Here is a 23,041-nt window from a genome sequence, read left to right on the forward strand (position 1 = left end):
CTTACCAGGTCTGTGAAATTATTTGTTTTGTATATTATTTTAATGTCCATATATTTAAACCATTTATCTCTTAGTACACTAAGCCCATTTTTTCCCCTGTGTAATTGCAATGTTTCAAATACGGTTACTATTGTTTGTCAAAATGTTCATGTTTGTCAACCCGGTGGTATTTTGATCACCGGTTTTTAAATCTACATTCTCGCTCCCTTAGCATGATGGAGAGAATAAAACCTTTATGTGCTCTCTTATCTAAAAAGCAGGAATTGTTAGTGGGAAATGCCCAGTAGTGTGTACAGGTAGGTGAACATTAGGTGGACAGAGTCTCTTATACTATCTATTTCTGATAATAATTCCAAATTATCCACTTGACATTAGAATCTATATTCTTTGAGCCAGAGGGCAATGAGGCTGCAGGGAAATTTGAAGATTATTCTCTACCTTAGCTCCTGAATTTCTACTTTTTATACTTATGAAGAGCTAAGATGGGCTAACACACTGATTTTAAGAGGTTTCAGGAGAATGTGGGTTGTGACATTTTCCCAGTTGCCTGTAGCCCACTCTCTGGGGCCATCATAGTGAGTTGAAGGTGGCAGGGTTCCCATACCAGAGACTCAGCCTATTTAAGGTGGACATTTCTGGAATCTGGTCACAAGTGCCTGCCCTCACAGATGCAGGAGAATCGCTATCCATTGATATTGAAGCAACGAGAAGATTAGGAGGCTTTGGGGTCCTGGTGTCCTCTCCTCATGCTTGTCTCAATAATCTAGACACATGGGCCTGCAGCTATTTTATGCTACTATATTAATTTTATATTTGGAAAAATGACAGTTCATCTTGAAAGTCTTCTGTGACATAAAGCTGGATGTCAATATTGGTTCCAGTTCTCTTCTCTTTAAATGGGATGGAGTAAAGGGTTTATAATCTACTCCTTAGCCATTAAAAATAAAGTATCATGAGTTTAATTTTCAATTTTAATCACAAATTCAGTTACAAATCTGTATGTCGTATTGATGTCTATTCAACCTAATACAAGTTTATGTAGGGTAGGCTCCATGTTTTTAATTTTGAATGTTTACTATTTTTATTTTTCATAAAAGAAAATGTAATTATTATGATATCTAATTTAAAAATAATTTTATTTTAGGGAAGAATGGGTTATTGTATAAGTTCTGACATAGATAATGTTTCTTGGTCAATGTAAATTGCTTTTGCAAAATAAATATTTGACTTATTCAAAGGTCACAAGAAGCTTGTATGATGTGATTTTTTTCCTTATTTAGATCCTTTGAATGATTCTACATATTTGTGCAAGCTTTCCCATGTTAGGTGTTCGTAACTGAGAAAATTTTAAAATTTGCCAGAATTTTAAAATTTTAACATCTTTTTTATGAGTTTACTTTTACTTTCAACAATCTTTTTTCAATAATATAGCACCACTCCTTTCAGTATTACAGTCTTAAAAAAATGAATCTGGTAGTTCAGTCTTTTATATCCATGTGTTTATACAATAGAATTCATCTTATGCCATTGAAATCGAAGGGATTTATTTCTGAATTGAGTGGGAAAATTGGGACTATCATCTTTAGAAACTCATCCATTTTGAGAAGAATCAAAAGTTTGGAATCTTTTGAATCACAGAAGCTTTTCCGAGATCCCTCTTATATTACACAGAACAACACAGTTAAGGGGTAGGGGGACGCTGCATGCTCATGATAATACTTGGGGAGCGTCCACCCTGTGGAATGACTGGAAGATAGAAGTAACATAAATAATTCAAGCTTTAAATGTGTTGGCAATTAATTTTCTTGCCAACCAGTTAATACCCATGGTGGTTATTTTATACTACATTGTGTTCTATAGCATATAGTATACTTAGTGAGAAACCAGGCTTACTTTTTGAAAATAATGCTATTACTAAAAGAAAGATTTCCTCCAGATTGAAATATAGGCATCCCTTGTGATGAGACATTAAGCTATCATTGAATCACTGGATTGATTTCAGCTTTAATTGCCTGTGGATAAAGCCCATCATTTTGAAAAGAGTACACTTTGTTGGCAGGGGACATGAGGTTTCTGGTACTTCTGTTATATAAATTTTTGTTTGTATCCAAACTTAAATTTCTAGCTTATTGCATACTCTATTATATATTTTTTACTTTTTTTTTATCGTGTTTTTTTAGGAAAGAAGCCTTTTTAGCTGAGTCTTAACTAAGGATTTATAGGAAGAGAGTAATTTAGGTATCATATTTTAACGTGTTGGGTTTAGAGTTTTTGGCTGAATATTCTACCAGTAATCATCGTCATCATCTCCAAGAATGACATGAAAATGAAATACAAGTGATTATAATCAGACCAAATTGTTTTTGTGACCATCATGGCCTTTATGTTCAATGACATACTAAAGGTCTGTAGTCAAAATTAACTTTAATATGGACATGATTTTTAGTCTCAATGTGGACATTGCTGTCTTTTTCAGAGAATATTAAAGATCTGTTTTCTTATTGGCTAGTTTTTCTTATTATCATCTGAGTCTTATAGCAATAGGTTAAAAGCTAAAATTGAACTGTTTGGCACATATTGATATTATAGATAAATGGATTACTATGTTTATTGTGAGTTATATTAAAAAGTGAAAGATAAAGGAAGGAATATTTTCATGAAATCAAATAATATACACCTTTATCATCTTACAGATGATTAATATTTTTTCATGAAAGTACACATTGTTTCCTTGTAAGTAATTTCAATTCTCTGTTCCATTCTTCAAAAGTATTCCTCAGGATAAAATTAGAGCTAAGGTTAGGTACAAAGTTTCAAACAAATGGCATTTTCAAGATACATTTAATTCATAAGCATGTATGTGTTTTACTGAAGAAGTCTGTAGCAACTCAATTTTATAGACAGTGAAGAAAAATTATCAGACTAATTCTTTAAATGGAAAATTACAGGCTAAAATCCATTTTTTTTCCTGGTGGAAGAAATATAAAAATAGCTCTTTCGAAGATAACAATAAAAAGCATAAAAATAGAAAGGCAAAGATTTGATATATTTTGTCAGTTGTCAAGTCAATTTATTCTAAGTTGCCTGTTTAATTTTTTAAAGCATGAGTTGGCAAACACCAATCTGATTAAACATATGTCCTGGAGTGAAAGTATTTTAAGATCTCTGCATGTCTTAAAAATTGAACAAAACCTGGTTTCTAATTTAGCACATGACCCATATGAAAGAGGCTTCGCTTCACGTAGATTAGTGCAAGAGAAGTGTGTTCCCAATTTCTTCAACAATGCAGAAGTGTCCAGGATGCAAATCTATGCTAACTGGTTCTAGTCTACATATGCATATCATTTAAAAAACCCACTTATCAAACCCCATTTAATTATGTATACTTACTGATGTCTTTTTCTACCATGAAGTTTTTGAGGGAATATATGTTTTTTTGTTATTGTTTGTTTTGTTAAATGTTTATTAAGTGAATTAATTTATAGGTTTTAATTTCTGGGTTTAGTCCATATGACTCACAGTAAACATAATAATCCATTTACTTATAATATCAGTAGGTGCCAAACAGTTCAATTTTAGCTTTTTACCTATTGCTGTAAACTAAGAAGATAAGAGAAACTAGCCAATAAGAGAAATAGACCTTTAATATTTTCGGAAAAAGACAGCAATGCGCACAATGAGACTAAAAATTGTGTCCAATATTATAGTTAATTTGACTACGGACCTTAGTATAACATTGAACGTAAAGACCATGGCTAGTCACAAATACATAATAGGTTTAATTTATAGGTTTCTAAAAATTCCAAGTTTATTCCCCAGGGTCATAAGGTTAATTTTTGTTCTTAGGAGTATAAGAAAAATACTTAGGAGTATAAAAATAAAAGGGGCCTTATATATGACAATTGGACCAATAATAATAAAGAGTCTTTCTTTGGGATAGAATAAAGCTCGTCAATTCCTGCTTCCATGGAAAAACTGTAAAAGGCCTTCTGTTTGAAGGGAAGTAAGTTGGTTTTAGTCTTGGCGCCTTGGATGATTAGACAATACACTCCCAGTGGCTGCCATCCACTAGTGTGTCAGACACAAAGCTAAATGCTTTAGCTTCTGCACAGCTCTGTGTAGAATTTGATGCCCAAAGAAGCCAAGTGCATTCCCCAAAGGAGCAGGGCTAGTAACTTGCTGAACTGGACCTCACACAAGACCTTTCCCTGCTCACTGTGCAACAGCAACATCAGCTGGCTGGAGGGAAACATTGCGAAAGAGAGGATGATGCTGGATACTTTGCTACAACAATTTTTTTTCCTTACTTGCTAAAACATATTTCAACACTCAGGGAATTAGAGCAACAAAAGTATTTTATTTTTATGAGGAACAATTACTGAGAATTGGAAACAATTTAGCTGTGAGAAGAGTTGGGAGAGTGAGGCATTCATTACAAAGTAGCCCAATTCTTTGAGCTGCTGAAAGAGATGCAGCAAAGGACAGTGAGGGAGGGGCAGGCTGGAAATAAGGAATAGCCTTCTGATACCCATAATTAAATGAAGGAAAAGTGTGGCTTTTCCTGCCATGGAGCCTGGATGGAATGGGGCTAAAACTGGTTGTAAAGGTTCACAAAAACTACCTTCTATGTGGGCGAAACAGATATTTAACTCTGCAAGGCTCTTGGGGCTGAAAACGCCACCAGGAATTGCTGTTATTGAAATTTTTAAACCAATCATTTAAAAATTAATCTGCTAAATATTCCTAGATCATTTTTAAAAACCCCATACTTGTATATATCTGCAAACTTCTTTGTCCAGCTATACCACCTTCCTCCTTTTTTTTCCAAGCTAAATCCCCAACTAGATAAAGAGAGAATAATTTCTCTGAGAGTATCTCCAATCCTACAATTTTTTTTTTTTTACTTTACCAAATAGCTGGTCGGATTAATAAAGTATAGTAGCATTTAGGCTTAGTAACTCACGCATGAAATTTATGAAATTCAATCCAAGATAGTCTGGACATAACAAAAAGTTTACAAGTCCTTTTATATCACCCTTCCTTTGGAGGTAGTTTACTTTCTAACTCCATTTAGAGTACAGCTAACTCATTCCAACTTTAAATTTCTGAAACTTAATCCTATTTCTTAGGGAGCAGGCTAGACTGATTCAATATATCGGACTAAAAAGTGTTTGCAATTCCATCAGAAGACACTCCTTTTAAGTGGGGAACAACTGTTACAGTTTATTGGCATATTTTACATAAGGACTTTGATTTACAATGTTTTTTCACAGTACTTGGCTTTTAGTTATGAGGTAGCATTAAATTCAAAAGCCATTTTCTGCTAAAAGTCAGATTTATTAGGACTCTTTTTAAAAGTTGGACCTCAAGGTTGACTGTACTGAGCAAAATACAAACCCTTCTGGTAATTTATATTAGTTAAGTATCTTCAAAGATGAGTTTCAATGCATATACCATTTTATGCCTCAATTGCTATAGTCTATTTTGATGGAAAATATGTGTTTTTAGTAATAATAATTTATTGGTGAATAAATTTACTTTAAGAGACTTTCACCCCAAATGAATAAATCTAATGAAAAATTAACATAGTCCTGCTGACTGACATGTCAGAAAGCAATATATGATCAAACTCCTTATTAATGGAGATCTAAAATATTTTCTTTTAGGCTTGGCGCCCATAGAACAGTGGTTACAGCGCCAGCTACATATACTGAGGCTGGTGGGTTTGAACCCAGCCCAGTCCTGCTAAAAACATCAATGACAACTGTAACAAAAAATAGCTGAGCATTGTGGCGGGCACCGGTAGTCTCAGCTATTTGGGAGGGTGAGGCAAGAGAATCACTTAAGCCCAAGAGTTTGAGGTTGCTATGAGCTGTGACCCTGTGGCCCTCTACCCAGGTGGACGTAATGAGACTCTGTCTCAAAAAAAAATTTTTTTTCTTTTAAGAATTTTTTAGACAACAAAAAAAGCTACTTTTTATGCCTATTAGAAATAATGAATCAAGATCATACATCTGACAAATAACTCCTAATCAATTAAAAAGTCAATTCTAATAAATTTCAAAGCCTTTTAAACTCAAAATAAGCTCACCATCAGAATTTTTTGTAGCACAGTCTGAATCTTTGTCCTGTTTCAAATCAGCTTTAGTGACCTAATATCAGTTATTTTCCTTAGTTTTCCAAGGGACCTGAGTAAATAATTTTGTCATTATTTGAATGAATTTTAACGTTTCAAATAGAATAATTAACGTTGTAGTTCCCTAAAGCATATTTTCACATACTAATTAAAATATCAACTTCTATTTGCTTTTGGCTAAAAAAAAAATCACTTATTGTATTGACATTGATTATATGATTAGATCTTTGGTGACAAATTTAATTGTAATATGGGAACATATTGTTATTTTATTGTAAATCTAAATACTCAGAAAGTTTTAACCACTTCTCTAGAGTATTTTACTGGAAAGTATTAAAATCATATTGTTCTTATGATTCATTTATTTATTTAATTGAACTCCATTTTTTTTGTTTGTTTGTTTTTTGGCCGGGGCCAGGTTTGAACCCGCAACCTCCGGTATATGGGGCCGGTGCTCTACTCCTTGAGCCACAGGCACCGCCCTAATTGAACTCCATTTGTTCATTGGTTACCCTATAATCCACCCTGAAGATTTTTACTGGGCACATGTCATATTCTCTGTCCTTGGGCTACAAAAGTAAATACCATTTTCTTTGAGCTTAATAGGCTGAATTGTCCAGTAGAGTAGAAGTATAGTTTAAAAAGTGATTATGGTATACTATGGTTTAATGTATGTGCACAGTGATATGGCCCCACTAGGGAGTGACCATTTTGTAAGGGCCAAGAAAGACATTATTATAAAGGTGTACCTTCAGGATAAATAGGAATTTTCTGAGTGAATTGAAAGTGGAGGAAGGGTGATGTAAGGAGAGTTAATAACATATAGTACAAAAGATCACCACAAATTCAAAGAACTCAAGCAATTCTTTGTGGTTCAAGAGCAGCGAGAGGAGCAGGTGGAAGGCCTTGTCTGCAAGGTGAGCGAGGCCCAGAGTGAAATTCCCTCCCAAGGAGCCTGTTCTAGTCCTGGTCTTTCATGTCTGGCCTTTTCCTTCTCCATAATTATCAGAGATCAGGTGTGGTGTAAAGCCTAAAATTAAGGTCCAGTGTTGTGACATCTGGTGAAGCTGGGAGATCTCAAATGGCCCAGCTGCAAGTTCCCCCCTCTCTTTGCTCCTGCAGGTCAGGTCTCCTGGCCAAGCAACAATCCTCCTTGTGAAACTAACCAGGTGCAGTTCTGCTTGTGCCTTAGTAATAGTTACAGCTCCCAGGGAACTACTCAAACAGGCCAACAACCTCCTTCAGGGGGACCAGGGACTCTGCACTCTCTTGATACCCTAGCTGTTCACCCTGCTCCTTAGTGCAACCCTGTGTGACCCTGCATGGTGTGCAATGCCCTCCTCCCCTGGATTGTTAGTAAAAGTAACTAGTGAATGGTTATGGATTTTATCCTTCTAGCATTGGGAGTCATGCAATCATCCATTTACACAACCTCTTCCTCATCAGCAGGGTAGTTAAGAAGTGATGAAAATGATGCATCAGGGAAAATTTAAACCATTTGAACACCACAAGCTAGGAGTTATTTTTTGCAATTTTGTGTTCCTTTACAACAATTTTTCATAATTAATAATAATTTTAAGACATGAAGAAAGAAACCATAAAATAGTTTTTTTTTATGGTAAGAAACAGGTGGTCCTAAATGTTTTTCTTAGGTTTTAAAATATAGCCAAACTTCCAAATATTGTTGTTTAATATAGAGAAACAGATTTTGAAAACAAAACTTTCAGACAATATTTTCCTTTGTGAGCTGTTAAAATGACAGATAGATGATAAAATCTCATCTTTTAGATGTCCCTTTTTAGGGATATATTTTATGCCAACATGACAACTCTACCATGTGGATATGGAACCTGCTGGAAAGTCTAATAATTCTGGATCTATCATGTCTGTGCTCTACTGGAAGGAGCAAATAGATGGTGATGAGCAGTGGGTTCCGTGATCCTGTGGCTGCTAGTACACCTTGTAGTTAGGATATACCAGAAGAGAATGTTAATAGAGGAGAGGTAGGAGGTAAATCTAAGTAAAAAACAGGACAGTCTATAATCCTAAAAACTTTTATAAGACAATACAGTAGAGAAATGAGTCTTTTGTTTGTTTACAAATTTACCAGAACATATATGTTCAAGTGATCATTTTTCTGTTGAAAGTAACTGCTTTGAGGAACCAACAACTTACTCGAATTAGTCTGCAATTACTTATTACATTTTTGGTAACCTCTTTCGTAATTGCCTTTAGAACTCTTGGCACATATTTTTTGATAGCCTTTAATGGTGGGAAATTGTCAAACTTTGGAAGTGGATTAGAACTAGATAGTTTGAAAAAAAGTGCATTAAAAATAAGTTGAACCACATGAAATTGCCACCTTAGTAACTCTTTTCTGTTAAATATTGGCAATTTTATGTGTTTCAATCCAATGTAAAGCTGAGCTCCTAAAAAAGAAGGGGACATCTCCGAGGGTTAAGTACCAAAAACAGGATGGAATTCAGAATGCTTATCAGGGTGCTGAGGCTTTGATTGTTCTGAAGGTATTAATTTCATGAATCATAAGAACTGAGATATGCTGTCAACTTGGGAAGGGGAGGGAAAGACTTGGTGCTGAGTGAGACAGGGAACAGGAATTGCATCCCCATCTCACCACTGGGGCTTTAGAAGGGTTACGCTCTCAATTACAAGAAGGATGTGGAAAAAAAATTTTGCAAAGGGGGTGGCGCCTGTGGCTCAGTGGGTGGGGCACTGGCCCCATATATGGAGGGTGGCGGGTTCAAACCCCGCCCCAGCCAAACTGCAACCAAAAAATAGCCTGGCGTTGTGGCAGGCGCCTGTAGTCCCAGCTACTCGGGAGGCTGAGGCAAGAGAATCACTTAAGCCCAGGAGTTGGAGGTTGCTGTGAGCTGTGTGATGCCACGGCACTCTACCCAGGGCCATAAAGTGAGACTCTGTCTCCACAAAAAAAAAAAAAAAATTGCAAAAGGAAATGACAAGCACAATTTCTTATATACGTCTGGGCTGAGGGTAGAAAAAAACAAACAAACAAAACCCTTTAAGCCTACCCTTAGGCAGGATCGAGATTTGAATTTATACAATCTCTGTGATAAAGAAAATGTGTGCTGAAAAAAATTGAAATTAAAGTTGCATTTAAATTTAATTTGCCTCATTCTGCTTCGGGAAATGAAGGAATAGCTTATATTGGATCAAACTGTTATGCAGATAACCGTGGTACACTCTCAACAGCATATACAAAAGAGCTGTCTGCAGGTACTGGGGCATGACCAAGGGCAGAGGGAAAATGCAATAACATCAGTGGTCAATGCTTGAAAGAAGGAAATGGCACTGGGACTTTTCTAGATTACATATATATATAACCTTAGGGGTAGCCCCCTGTTTGCTCACTATGATGTAGTGAGAACTCAATGGAAAACCTGAAGGTTCCTGGGTGGGAAATGAGAGAACAGGTGACTCAGGAAGTGGAAAGTGAGAGGAGAATCATGGAGAAGAGAGTCCCTAAAGGGAAGCTATATATGCAACATAGAAACTCTCCCCAAAGCTTTGGACAAGCTATTGAATGTACCCGTTAAGCTCAGCAAAGGGTGAAAGAATGCAAGAAAGATTTCAGCTGCTGCCCACTTTGGAGCCAAATTAACTGCATATTAAAACTAAACAACAACAACAATAATACCCTTCAGGAGACCATAACAGAATTCAGAGTCTTTATAACATATTATTCAAAATATTCAGGCTATAATCTTAAAATTTAAAAAATGCGAAGAATAATGTAACTCATACTCGAGGGAAAACATTTATAGTTATCAACCCAAAGTATTCCAGATATTGTAATTATCTGATAATAATTTTAAAGCTGTTATTAACATTATAAATAAGCTCAAGTGTATAAAGGAAAATATGTTCATAGTAAATTAGCATATAGGAATTCTCAGCACAAAACCAGAAACTATAAGAAGCAGAATTAAATAGAAAATAAGATATTATTAAAAAAATTTACTGCATTGGCTTAAGAAAACACTGGAGATAACTAAGGAGTCAGTGAAATTGGAGATGTATTTGATAGACATTACCTGATTTGAAAAGGAAAAAGATAGAAAAATTGAACAAGGCTCCAGTGACTTGTGGGAAAATATAAAAATGGAATTGGAGTCTCAGAAGGAGAGGAGAGAGAGAGTGGGACAAAACAATTTGTAGCCAAAAATTTTCTAAATTTGGTGAAGGAGATGAATGCATACTTTCAAGAAGCTCAGATAATCTTAAGAATGTTTAATAAAATCCTAGTAGCATCATGACCAAACTGCTGAAATATATATAAGGAGAAACAAAAACGGAGAAAATCTTGAAAGCAGCAGAGAAGAATAGTATGTACTACGTGAAGAGGAGCAGAATTACAAACATACTAACTTTTCATTATAAACAATGAAGGTCAAAGACGATGGTAGGACACCTTTAAAATGCTAGAGCAAAAAAGCAACTCTACATTATATGTCCAGGAATAATTCTTCCAAGACAAAAGATAAAGTAAGGATATTTTCAGCTAAGAGAAATCTAAGAAAATTCCTTGATAGCAGAAAAGAACTAAGGAAGATTTTCAGGCTTGAAGGCAAAGAGAGACACAGAACTTTAAGTCAGGACATGGTAAATGATGATATGGGAGTAATTATGGGAGTAATGAATACATATTATTTTACACAGTGGCCATAAAGGTCATGTGCAATTTAAAATAGTGTGGGATTGCACTTGAACTTTGTGGCCACTCTGTATTAAAATTTCTTTATAATCATCTTAATGGTTTAAAGCAAAACTTACAATACGATAAAGTGCTTAGAACATATTTAAATATAATGCATTGGCAATTAGAGCATGAAAACAAGAGGAGTGTATTGAATTGTCTAATTTCAAGCTTCTTATATAGCATGTGAAGTATTCTAAGATATTGGTATTGCTTGGGTTAGACTTTGATATGAATGGAACAATTTCAAGGGTAATTTCTAAAAATATGTAGACTACAGTGCCTGTATTAGTTAATATAAACATTTCCTGACACAGCAAACCCTGGTGTTTCACTGGTTTAAGGCAATCAACCGTTCCTTCCTTCCTTCATCGCAGTTTGATGTCACTTCAATTAACTCTCCCACATGGTTCTCGTCGTGTGATGACTCAGTAACATGGTCTCCTGCCATCTTGCATCTTAGGAGAGACAGAATGGTGGAAACTCGCGTCAACACTTAACTGACTGCACTGGAAGTTGCACATCACTTTCGGTTGCCTTCTAATGAAAAATCAGTCACAAGTCATAGTTACAGCCCCCCGAATCAATCAGCCAAATTCTTGAGGCCAAGGAAATGTTGTATAGTGCTCAAGAAAATGAAGCATCTGATAACACTCCTAGCATTGTCTCTGCCACATGTTCAAATTAGTGAATAAAGAATAGGAAAGCAATCCCACATCGAATCAACTAAAACGTTCAAAAATTGAAAGAAAAGGGAAATCGAAAATGGAGATAAAAGTAAAACAAACAAACAAAAATCTCCCTCAACTGTTTTTCATTATTGTGACACTTTCGACCGGAGATACTAATTCACAGAAGAAACTGAGCCAATGTTGGAAAGGCCTTCAAAAACAGCTCGCTAAACAATTCAGATTTTGTTCTTAGAAGTCTGGGTATCTATAGGGCTCTGAAAAGACATTTTTAGTGCAATGGTATTTGACTGCCAGTCTCATATGAGAACTATTTCATTTATCACTAGGCACTAGATGAACCAGCCAAGACTGAAAGTGTCTCCAAGGACAACCTGTTAGAATTCCCTATGGAGGTAATAACTTCAAATTTCCCTTGGTTTTGGTACGCAATCCCAAAAACTCATTGCTAACCCAGTACCTGGTTTCAATTCTTCCAGTTGTGTTTCCCTGCACAGCTCAGGAAGCAAACTGAAGAGGTCTGTGCTACCATTGATAAGGTCTTACAGGATTCCTTGTCTATGGTAATGCCTTAGACTAGAATGTGCAATTCAAACATTTGCTTGGCTTCTGTCCATTCCCTCTGCTTTAGTACGATACCTCACAGGCTTGTTCTTTTCTTTTTCTTTCCTCCGTTCTTTCTTCTTCTTTTTTTCAGCATTCTTCTGATTCTCCTTCAAGGTCCCCACAGACATTGTTGGGTTCTGACACAATCAAAGTATGTATATATTTTACTATAATTTACTGAATAATAAGATTTACTAGATCAATTACTTTCAAATTATACATCGAGGCCCAATAGTGAATTGGGAATAAATTTAGTGGAGAGTGATCAGGTGTGTCTTTTTACTTGGGCACTCATAAGTTTTGTTTCATTATCAATAGATTTACGGTACAAGTGGTTTTTTTGTTATGTGGATGAATTGCCTAGTAGTGAAGTCAGAGCTTTTAGTGTCGGTCACCCTAATAGAATTCACTGTACTCAAGAGATAGTTTTTGATCCCTTCTCCTACCCCCAGTTTCCAAAGTCCTTTACGCCATGCTGTACGACCATATATACCCATCGTTTAGTTCCCATTTATAAGTGAGTACATGCTACTTACAAGTGAGTATATGTGGTATTTTTTTTTCCATCCCTGAGATATTTCAGTTAGGATAATGGCTTCAAATTTTATCCAAATTGCTACAAAAGGCATCGTTTCACTCTTTTTTATGGCTGAATAATATTCCATGGCATATATGTGTATACCAGATTTTTTAAACCCACTCATCAACTTACGGGCTCTTAGATTGATTCCATATTTGGGATTGTGAATTATGCCGCTATAAACATATGAGTGCAATTGTCATTTTTAAATAGCAAAGTATTAGGCTCTCTTATAAGTAGTAGAAAGATATTACTGGCATTTCTTTTAATTTGTTTAGGTGTACACATGGAGGTAAATGTGCACAGTCTTGCAAAGTAAAATCTATTTCTAACTGTGGGCCAATTTCAAAACAGTTGGAAAGCTAGCATGGTAGATTATGTTGTATCTTGGCATTTTATAGAACTGCATGTGGAATTTATGGCTCATTCTCATCTCAAACCACAGATTCAGTATTTACATAATTTACAGCCACTGATAGAATTGTAGAAATGGAAAAATGAAGTAGTTTAAAGGAGCATTGATCTAAGAGTTTTAACACAAGTGCTATTTCTGGATTTTTAAATTTTTGTGACTAAATATATTTCAAAGGAAAAGAAACCTGGATATTTTAGGTTGCTAGGATACTGCTAAACTATTAATTATTGTAATGGAATCCTTAAGTAATTCCTTTTCAAGATGTATTTTCATGTTTTGGAATAAAATACTGCATTTTTCCAGACTATTTTTTTTTTTGTAATAAAATAATAAGTTCAGCTCTACTCTTCCAAATTTCAAAATGTTTGTGGTTTTCTTTTATTGATAATTGTTAGTATTTTTTTTAGCCTTATTTTTTCCCTTGGAATTAGTAAAAATACTGCTTGCAGGCCCCATAAAAAATGAAACATCGTGCATCAGACATAGGTTTTATATGTATGGAATTGCACATAACTAGAAAAGTAATGCTAATTTGCAATTGAAATATCAGGCAAATATCCATTAGTAACAATGTAAGAATTCAGTCGCTAGTTATTGTTTATATTAAGAAACTATATTTTAGCAGAGAGGACCCAAACATGAATAATTGTAGTTTCTGTATCTGAAATCCATTTTATTGTATATGTGGGTAATTATAAAAATTTTGAGATACGCAAGTATCAGAGACATGTAAAATTCACACAGATGGAAATAAGTGAAGCCCACCCAGCAACCTGCCCACAGGAGCTTCCTCAGAACAGCCACCCTGATTGCTTTCATTGGTTTTATATCATTTCCAGCATGTTTTTATGTCTTCCTATTTTCTGGAAATCCAAGCAATCCATGCCATGCTGTGGCAAACAAGTGTGGAAATCACTGTGCTTACACCACCCTCCCAGCCTCACTTTGCACCCTTCTCCTGGGCTCACCACCTTGTAATCACATCAGCTCTCTTCTCCATCTCCACCACTCTAAGTGATTTTGTGCTGCAGGACTGGAATTGTAGAGTCCCCTGAGAGATCTTTTGGCTCTTCCCATTTGTGAGAATACACTAGGAAGATGCCATCAGTGAACCTGAAAACATGTTCTCGCTAGACACTGAAACTGCTAGTACCTTGACCTTGAACTTCCCAGCCTCCAGACCATGCCAAATAATTTTCTGTTGTTCATCAACTACTCAGTCTATGATATTTTGTTATAGGAGCCCACATAGGCTGGAACCCTTGGATAAGCAGTTAGAAACATCCTTCACTGTAACAGGACAGAAAATAAAGGGGACAGAAATAAATATAAGAATGTTTGGAGGTTGGCAGTGGGAAAAGGAAGAATTTGTACAACTATTATTTCTATTTAGTTATTTCATACCTGACACTTTTTGAGGATGTAAGTTATAAGATCGCTGACTTGGATCAAGAGGAGAAGGTGTGTTGTTTTACATATTTGCCATAAACAGTAAACACATTTTTAGAAAGAGGAGAAGGTGGGATGGGAGTTTGAAAAAATTGGAAAGAATTATACACTCTTTTTTAGTTATCCTTCTCTAGTTTCCTCTTAAATCCCTTCTTTTCACACTGCCCAAACCATTTTTTTCCAGGGTCCCTAAGTTCTACCCATTGCTATCAGCTGATTCCTGATCTGAGAGGATGGAGTAACAGAATTTAAGACAGCTGGTCTCTCTCTCTCTCCTTTGGTAACTTTCCTCTAGTGCCTTTTGGAACACCCTTCTCTGTCAGTTTATCCCCTGCCTCACTTTTCATTATTGGTTTTTAGCCTCCTTTGCTGGTTCATCTTTGGTTCATCTTCTTCCCAAACTACTAACGTTGAAACGCCCTTTCGATCAGCCCTCAGGCTTCTCATTTCTCTCTACGTCCCTTCCCTTGGTTTTCTCACCTAGTTGGGTGTTTTGAAATTCAAGTACATACATGCTGATGACTCTCCAATTCATACTTCTAGTCCAGGATTCTCTCCCCAACTCCAGATTTCCAACTACCTACTCTTAATTTTCATTTAGATTTCTAACGAATGTCTCAAACTCAGTATGTGTCAAAATAAATTCTAGATTTCCTCCCAGGAAACCATTCCATATGCTGTCATCCCATCTCCATTGATAGAATTCCAATCTTTCATTTGTTCAAGGCCAGAAACTTTTTTTTTTATTAGATCATAGTTGTGTACATTAATTCTATCATAGGATACAGTGTGCTGCTTCCATATGCAGTTTGGAAAACTCTCATCCAACTGGCTAACATAGCCATCATGTCTTTCTCATAATTGTTGTGTTAAGACATTTATATGCAACCTTTAGACAGATTCACATGTACCCTAATAGGATAAATTATAGGCGTGATCCCCACAATATCATTCTCTTCACCCATCCTCCCCCCCTCCCCACCCTTTGCCTTCAAATCTTGCTGTTGGCGGTCCTGGTGCTACACCTTCAAAGGACGTGGCGGATGATTATTTCATACCTTTTGCACTGCTAAACTTTGCTAAATAGTACAATAGCTTTGACCCATCCACCTGCTTCACTATCATCCATTTCTAGCACATCAGAGAGCTCCTTTCAAAGCTTAAGTCAGATTTATGGCCCTTGTCTACTCAAAATTAGCAGTGCCTACACATTTTCCCCAGAATACAGGCTAAAGTTTTTGCAAGGTCTTTAAAGAGCCTGTGTGATCTGATCCACAGCAATTCCATAATGTGCTTTTCTGTAACTCCCTTCCCCACCAGCCCTGCCAGCCTCCTTGCTGTGCCTCAGCACAGGTAGCTTCTTTTCACATTAGTTATATCATGTTTTACGGTTGCCAGTTCTCTGTAAAAATTTGCAAGTTTAACATTTACCTCCAAAGTCATGATTAAGTATGGTTGCTTCATTCTGGTTCTGAAAAAATAAAGAAACATATTTCAGAATTCTCTGTGGGTCTTTTTCCGTTACATACTGTTTATGCTCATCCTCACAAGTCCCGCCTCTTTGTGTGTATGAATCTGATTATGTGCTGGGTATTCTATTTGAAAATTTATTTATAGGAATTATTTGAGACCTCAGGTGATTTTACCTTCCTATAGAGTTTGTTTTTTCTTCTGCCAAACACTGGGAGGACAAGCAAAAAAGGATTACCTTTAAATGTGAAGGTTTGAGATTATTTTTTGTAGATAGTCATTTTCAGATGATTTGAGACTGGGCTGAAAATCACATGAGGTCTTCTGGATCATTCTTACACCCGGAGTTCAGTTTATTTTTCGAAAGTCCTTGTCTCTGACTTTTATCTCCCTATTCAAGAGTGTGGGTCAGCTTCTCAAGCAACAAATTATTATCTGCAAACATCCCCAGGGCAAAAGCAGTTCTCGGTTGCTGGACTTCCTCATTCCCATCCTCTCCTGATCATGTCCACTAATTAATCCCTATCTTTTCACTTCTTTCTATCTTTGACAGGATGGTTTTCAATATGTTGCTCTACTTATTTATTGTTCCTTATGCATAATGGGAGGATTGCTTCTAGGTCTCTCTCGTTTTCAGAAGATAACTGCCCCCCCCAAAGAACTTTTCACTTGCTCCTTCTTGTCAGAATGCTCTGTCTAGATAGCTACATAGCCAGCACCCTCACCTCCTGCAAGTCCTGCTCAGATGTCAGCTCCACTACATTGATCATCCTATTCACAATTGTGAGTCCCTGGCACTTTTGATATCCTAAACCTTAGCTTTCAACTTCCTCGCCCTCTTTTCCATTGCACTTATCACATTCTAACATGAAGATAATTTGCTTATTTATTATCTTGTAGCCTATTCTCTGTTTTGGGAATGTGAGCTCCCCCAGGGCAGGACTTCTTTGTCCCTTTTCTTCACTGATACATTTCAAGGGTGTGGAACCCTGTCTGACACACAATGTTTGTTGAATGGGTGAGTGAATCACACAGCCATTCCGTCTCAGAAAATGAGTCAACAAGAGAAAAATTGGGGGCCCACCAGGCAATGTTGAATGCACATTTGAAGTTCATCATTATTAACTTAAAATAAAATCTATTAGTTTGATTGCGTTTTCCCGGCAATGTTTTGCTTCTCAGGTACAAGTATGGATCAAAATGGATATTAATTCCCATCTAGAGATGTTTGTCTTTTTTGTAAGTGAACTTTTCATAAGAAGAGTGGGATGTAAGGAAAATGAAAGTATTAAAATGACTGGGATACGAAATGTAGGTACGCTAAGAGGCAATAAAGCCAGAATGAAGGTGGTGAGTGTTAGTGATTTTGAAGTCCCATTGAAGTGGAGGCTTCATTGGTGATTAAAGAAATGAAGATGGTAGATAGCAGGACAGTAGGACAGTTTCTGATAGTGGGACATTTGAAATTAAAATTTCAGAATTTTTGTATTTTATTGATGAAGGTAAAGTTCAGGAATGGTCCCGGGACTGAAAAGACAGAATATTTTTGGAATTGAGCAGTTCAAAGAACAGAGAGGATAGGAATTTCTCATGAATTTTAAAATAGCCAAAGATTATGGAAGAAGTGTGGTGAAGAAACTGCTATGATCAATGAATTAATATCATCAATAATTATAAAAGAGAAAATTATCAGAAAGCCAATAGATAAAAGGAACAAAAAGAATAAAGTGGTATAGTTTAATAAAATAATTTTTCCCAGAAGATTTTGTATTGAAAAGATGTTTAGAATGTTAAGAAAAATGTGAGAACTTCACAGAAGTTGGGTATTTGATTACTCCCTTGATTATTTCAGAAGTCTGATTATTTTTATTTTCATGCAGACTCCTACGACTCTTCCAAGAGCAGCTGGCCGAGAAACCAAATATGTAAGTTACTTTTATAATTGTAAGCACTGCTTTTTTAATGGGTGCCTGTGTATGCTTTGGAAAAACACAATTATATACTCATTTAAATTGGGTTGATTTTTTTCATAAGTAAAAAGGTAGGATAGTTGATTGGCCCAAGTGTGAAAAATCAGGTTATGTTATGGACAAAACATCGGGTACACTTATCCAAGACATTTCTTCGTGAGGTACAGCTTGATTAGTTTAACTAAATCAAACGAAACAGCAACATCAACTTCCTAGTGTTTCTAATTATGAAAACCTAGATGTCCTTGTCATTTTTGTGGGGCTTTCTTGTGTTTATAAAATAGTCAACTTGTATGCTTTAAAAAATTAAGATTTGCCGAATTATAATGTGCGTGCTAGATGAATCAACTTTGACAATGTTGTCACTTTCCTGCACTTCATTTATTATCAACGCAACGTATTTCTACTTATGAGCATATTCAAGTAATTATGGGGTGCTGGGTCACCCTGAATTAGTCACACACACACGTAGCCTCACCCCATCCCCACTGTTCACTCACTCCAGAATGGCGTTTTCCATCTTGGAGATTATCTACTAAGTAAGTGTTTGGTTTTAACTATAAAACAAATCCGTTAACCATTCCTTTTATTTCCACGCTATATTTTTCATATGTAGTTTTTGTCACCATTGTCATCAAAAGTAGTTATTAAATGTGTATTTCGTGCCATATCGTCATGGCAATTTATGCTTTTCTGCCCTTACTTGAATCTTCCTGAGTGAAGTAATAAACTGAGTGAGATTACTAAGTTTTATCATACTCAGAAAATTGTTTAGAGGATGTGAGTAGGAACATGGCTCACAGCATTTCCTGGAGGTTTTCATCGTTATTTTTCATTATTATTGGAAGGTGTTTGGGGTAATACTTAAAAAGAGTGGACGCATTTAGTGCTGTAGACCCAAGTTCAAACCACAGTGTTGCTTCTACATGAAAGTTGGATCCTAATCTATTAGTATAGAGCATAAATGTCTTAACACAACGACTAAGTCAATGAGGTGAGGAATATATTAACCAGTGTGATGTAAGCTTTCCTAATTCTATATGAAATCAGCACATTGTACCCCATAAATGTATACATGATCTATGTGTTTATGATTTAATCAAAATAAAAAGAGAAAGTTGGATTCTAGAAAAGTTACTTATCATTTCACCTTTCTGAAGGTGAAATCTATAAAATGGAGATACTAATAATTTTCCGATTTGGTTGATGTAAAATTTACATTTGTAAGTGTCAGAAAAACTCTTAAAGCAGTCTGGTTCTAGGAATTGTTCGATAACTAATAGTTTTTCCCTTCCTTCCCCTTCTTCCCCTTCACGTGCCTTTATCCACATCTCCTTTTAACTCTTCCTTCCACCTATCTTTGGAAGACGAGAAGCACCATGATTTAATCAAACTCTTGATTCGTTAGTGGGTACACGAAAAGAAAGTTCCCTAGACATGTTTCTATACTTTTTGTGACTAATACCTGTTACCAGGACCAGCAGCAAAAGTATCTAGAAGTTTTTGCTGTCTCACCTTCTTTTCTCATCGAGCCCTACCTTTCAGCAAAGTGCCTTCATGAGACTAGTTTTCAGTAGGTTCACAGAGCTGATGTCTCTACTCACCCTCCCAGAGGGTGGTTAATTTGATGGCGATTTAAATAATTCTGGAGCAGCTCCTTAATCTCCATAGTAAGAGATTACTTCAAATTATTCTTTATTTTCAATCAATTATCAGACTTAATTAAAGCAGGTTAACTTTCAGGCCCATAACTTTGTGAGAGCGTTTGAGTCATTCAAAGCTAACAGTGAATCATCAAACAGGTTCAGTATAGACTAGAACAAACATAAGCTCTGGTTCAGAGAGGATTCTTGACCTTGACTAAATTTTGTTTCTCGAATAAGAAGCTTTGCTTTTACTTTCTCTTATAACACATTTGAATTGTTTGTGGCACTTCAAATGTGTCCATGTCATTTGAATCCATAAGGATCATTTAAAGATGTAAAATAAAAACCAAGTTTTTGGTGCTAACCCATAGATAAGTCACATTTAGCTGCAGTTATTACAGTTTACTAAGTAATATCTGATACATTTATTTTGAGAAGAAAAAATAAAATTTTAGAGAAGCATAAATCTACTTTAGCTATAAACCTTGATCTTATGTGAACCTTCTGTCTTAAATCAGTTATGTTCTGATTTTCAAAAGATAATGGCATTATAGTATTTTCTTCTATGAATTCTAATATTTATATTGACTGAGCTAGGAGATGCCTCACCTTAAGTATGAGTTTAAAAACTTTAACTCAATAAATTAATTTCTCACTATATTTTCTCCCTTTTCCCCTGAAACTCAAGACCAACTCTGAGAAGTCTGTGGACTTTAACATTTTGATATTTCTCCATCTCTTTTCAAAATTCTGGAGAACATAGGCATCTTCAGATTATATACCTGCTGGGACTTGGTGTCTCATTGACCTTACAGAGATTCTTAGATTAAATTCAAAAGCAGGGATTACACAGTTTAGCAACTCTCGCACCACAGAGAAGACTGAACAAAAGAAAGACTTAAGTTAGAGCCAAGAAAATACTTTTGTTATGCTTGAGGAGATCCTGAATCACTTAATACTGATCACCTAAAATCCCTATTCCTGGGGGCTTTTAAAAAATATAGTATAATGTGTGGATTATAAATGATTAGTCAAAAAAGGACATTATTTTCTAGCACTATTATTTACTTTTTCACTTCTCTTCATTAATTCAACAGATACTTAGTGTGTGCCATGGAGCAGTGAAGAGTCACTGGCTGGGGTGGGGGGAGTGAATGAGTGACAAGGTCCCAATTTCTGCATACAAATTATACTGCAAAAATACTTTCTTACAGAAATAGAGAGCTGCTGGCCAGAGAACCTACTGATGTTCAAACAAACATACAGAGTTGTTGGTATTCAATGGATCAGTGCATTTACAGGATTTCTAGTCCTCCTGAGATAACTATCATGATTTAATTAAATTATATGACTAATTGCTCTTTATGGGACTTTCATGAAAGTTTATCTTCTCTCAGAAGGAAAATAAAAAGAAAATAAAAATCAGGGCAAAATAATGTTTCTTTGGTTATTTATTGCATGGATTGTGACATTTTACATAGTCTATTTTTTTAGGATGACCCAGGTATCGTAAAACCAACATCAATTTAGGCTAATTAAAGGTGTTCTAATTTATGGTATGCTTGAATCACAAGCTATTTAGAAGTACTTTAATTGATAATCTCTTAAGTGTGGTAGAATTGAAGCTAACCTAACATGTTGAAGAGTTAGTAATTCTTAGGTTACCTGCAGGGTTGCTTAATGTATCATCATCAACACTTCACTTTATTCTTTTTAATCGATGCTAAATTTAACAATAATAATAGCTAATGTTTTGAGCTCTTACTTTGCCCATAAGTGATAACTGTTTCATTTAAGACATACACGAACCTTATGCAATGGGTATTAAGTTGCAAAGTCTCCATTTTCCAGGGGAGTTCTGAGACTTAAAATCTCACTCATGTTTGCTTCATGTCAAAGCCTCTGCAGTTGATATTTTCATGTTCTTATGTGTAGTAGGAGCTGGAAGTCGTTTGTGTTCTTTTTTTTTTTGTTTGCCTTTGTTGTGTTCTTTAAATATTTTATCTATTAGAATTTATACTTTGGGTATAAATTATTTCTTCATGCCCAATAAACTTCAGTCTAAATTTAGAATGAATAATTTCACATTTGGCCACATTTACATCTAAAATGGTAACTTTTAACGGTTTCCAAGGCTTTCAATAACATGCTTACATGTAAATTAACTCATCATTTATTAATATCAGATAATAGAGGAGAGATGATTTCTCATGACATTCATTTTTTTTTAACAGAGTTTCTTTCCCCTAGGTGATGAAATGACTTTTCTATTACAATTTCAATTTCATTCCATTTTCATTTTATCAACTTTGGAGGGGAAATTTTTTTCTTTGTACTATGCTTGCCTTGGTAAATATTTCTTATTTTTCATTAACGGCTACTAGTATAAATTCATTTTGCTTTATAATTCAAAACCACAGTATGCTTTCTTAATAAAGAACATCATAAAACAGAACAAGTATTTGGGCCTGTTATTAATGCATTGAAATCACATTGTATTGATAACCACTTCTTTCATACATTGTCTACATTTTATGAATTACTTTAAGTGTGGGGGAAATAACCGAGACAGGCTTATTAAATATTAGCATACAGGTAGGATCTCATTTTAATGAGCTTGAGAGATAGAAAAAATGTCATTATAATGGAGAATATTGCTTCCCCAATATCATAATTTATTGAAAAATGTGTTAAACTTTATTACGAATATATCCCACCTATATATAGGTATTCAAATAAAGGCTGTCTTCTCCAATTTAGCCAGCTCGCACATTCCCCTTGTTGCTATGCTTGGAAACGTTGCCATGCGGGAGTGTTTCAAGGGTGGTTTGTAATAATGCAGTCATAGGTCTTAAGGTAAGAGGTGACTTAAATCTAACTCCAGGTCGAGATCTGCTTCTGTGGGATGAGGCCAGAGATTTGAGCAATTACAGGAAGAGTTCTGATCTATTTAAGCAGGAAATTACACTCTACTGATCATTCCCATTTATTTCCTTTTTAATTGTTCAGAAATATTTCTGAAGTGTATGTGTGTATGAAAGGGATTGAGGAGGGAGTGGAAGATGACCACCTGGGTTCTGCTGTATGAGGAGGGAGAGGAGATGGACTGAGATGCCTTTTCTGCCTTGTGTTCTTTTCATTTCCCTTTTAGACCCCATCAAGCATGAAGTCCGTACTTCACACAGACTTCTTGATCTGACCTTTTGTCTCCCTATTTGCACATACAAACTGTGCTGCCACTTGTTCCCATATAGTCTACCAATTATATTCATGACAATTTGGAACCGTCACTCCCTGTACTAGAGAGGCAAATTTTAAAATATATCCAAATGTACTTTTTATATT

At 35.6% G+C, this 23,041-nt stretch overlaps 1 protein-coding gene across 1 annotated transcript in view; it reads left to right on the forward strand.

The window, feature by feature from the left end:
- Positions 1-23,041, forward strand: part of MLIP (muscular LMNA interacting protein) — a 158,536-nt gene that overhangs the window by 48,536 nt on the left and 86,959 nt on the right. The window contains exons 6-9 of the mRNA XM_023513121.1: positions 11,890-11,955; positions 12,040-12,123; positions 12,258-12,317; positions 17,961-18,005. Coding sequence (XP_023368889.1) covers positions 11,890-11,955; positions 12,040-12,123; positions 12,258-12,317; positions 17,961-18,005 — 255 coding nt within the window. The remainder of the gene's footprint in view (positions 1-11,889; positions 11,956-12,039; positions 12,124-12,257; positions 12,318-17,960; positions 18,006-23,041) is intronic.

This window comes from Otolemur garnettii, unplaced genomic scaffold (assembly GCF_000181295.1).
Source record: "Otolemur garnettii isolate 467f Iridium unplaced genomic scaffold, OtoGar3 scaffold00035, whole genome shotgun sequence".
In the NCBI taxonomy this organism is placed as follows: Eukaryota; Metazoa; Chordata; class Mammalia; order Primates; family Galagidae; genus Otolemur; species Otolemur garnettii.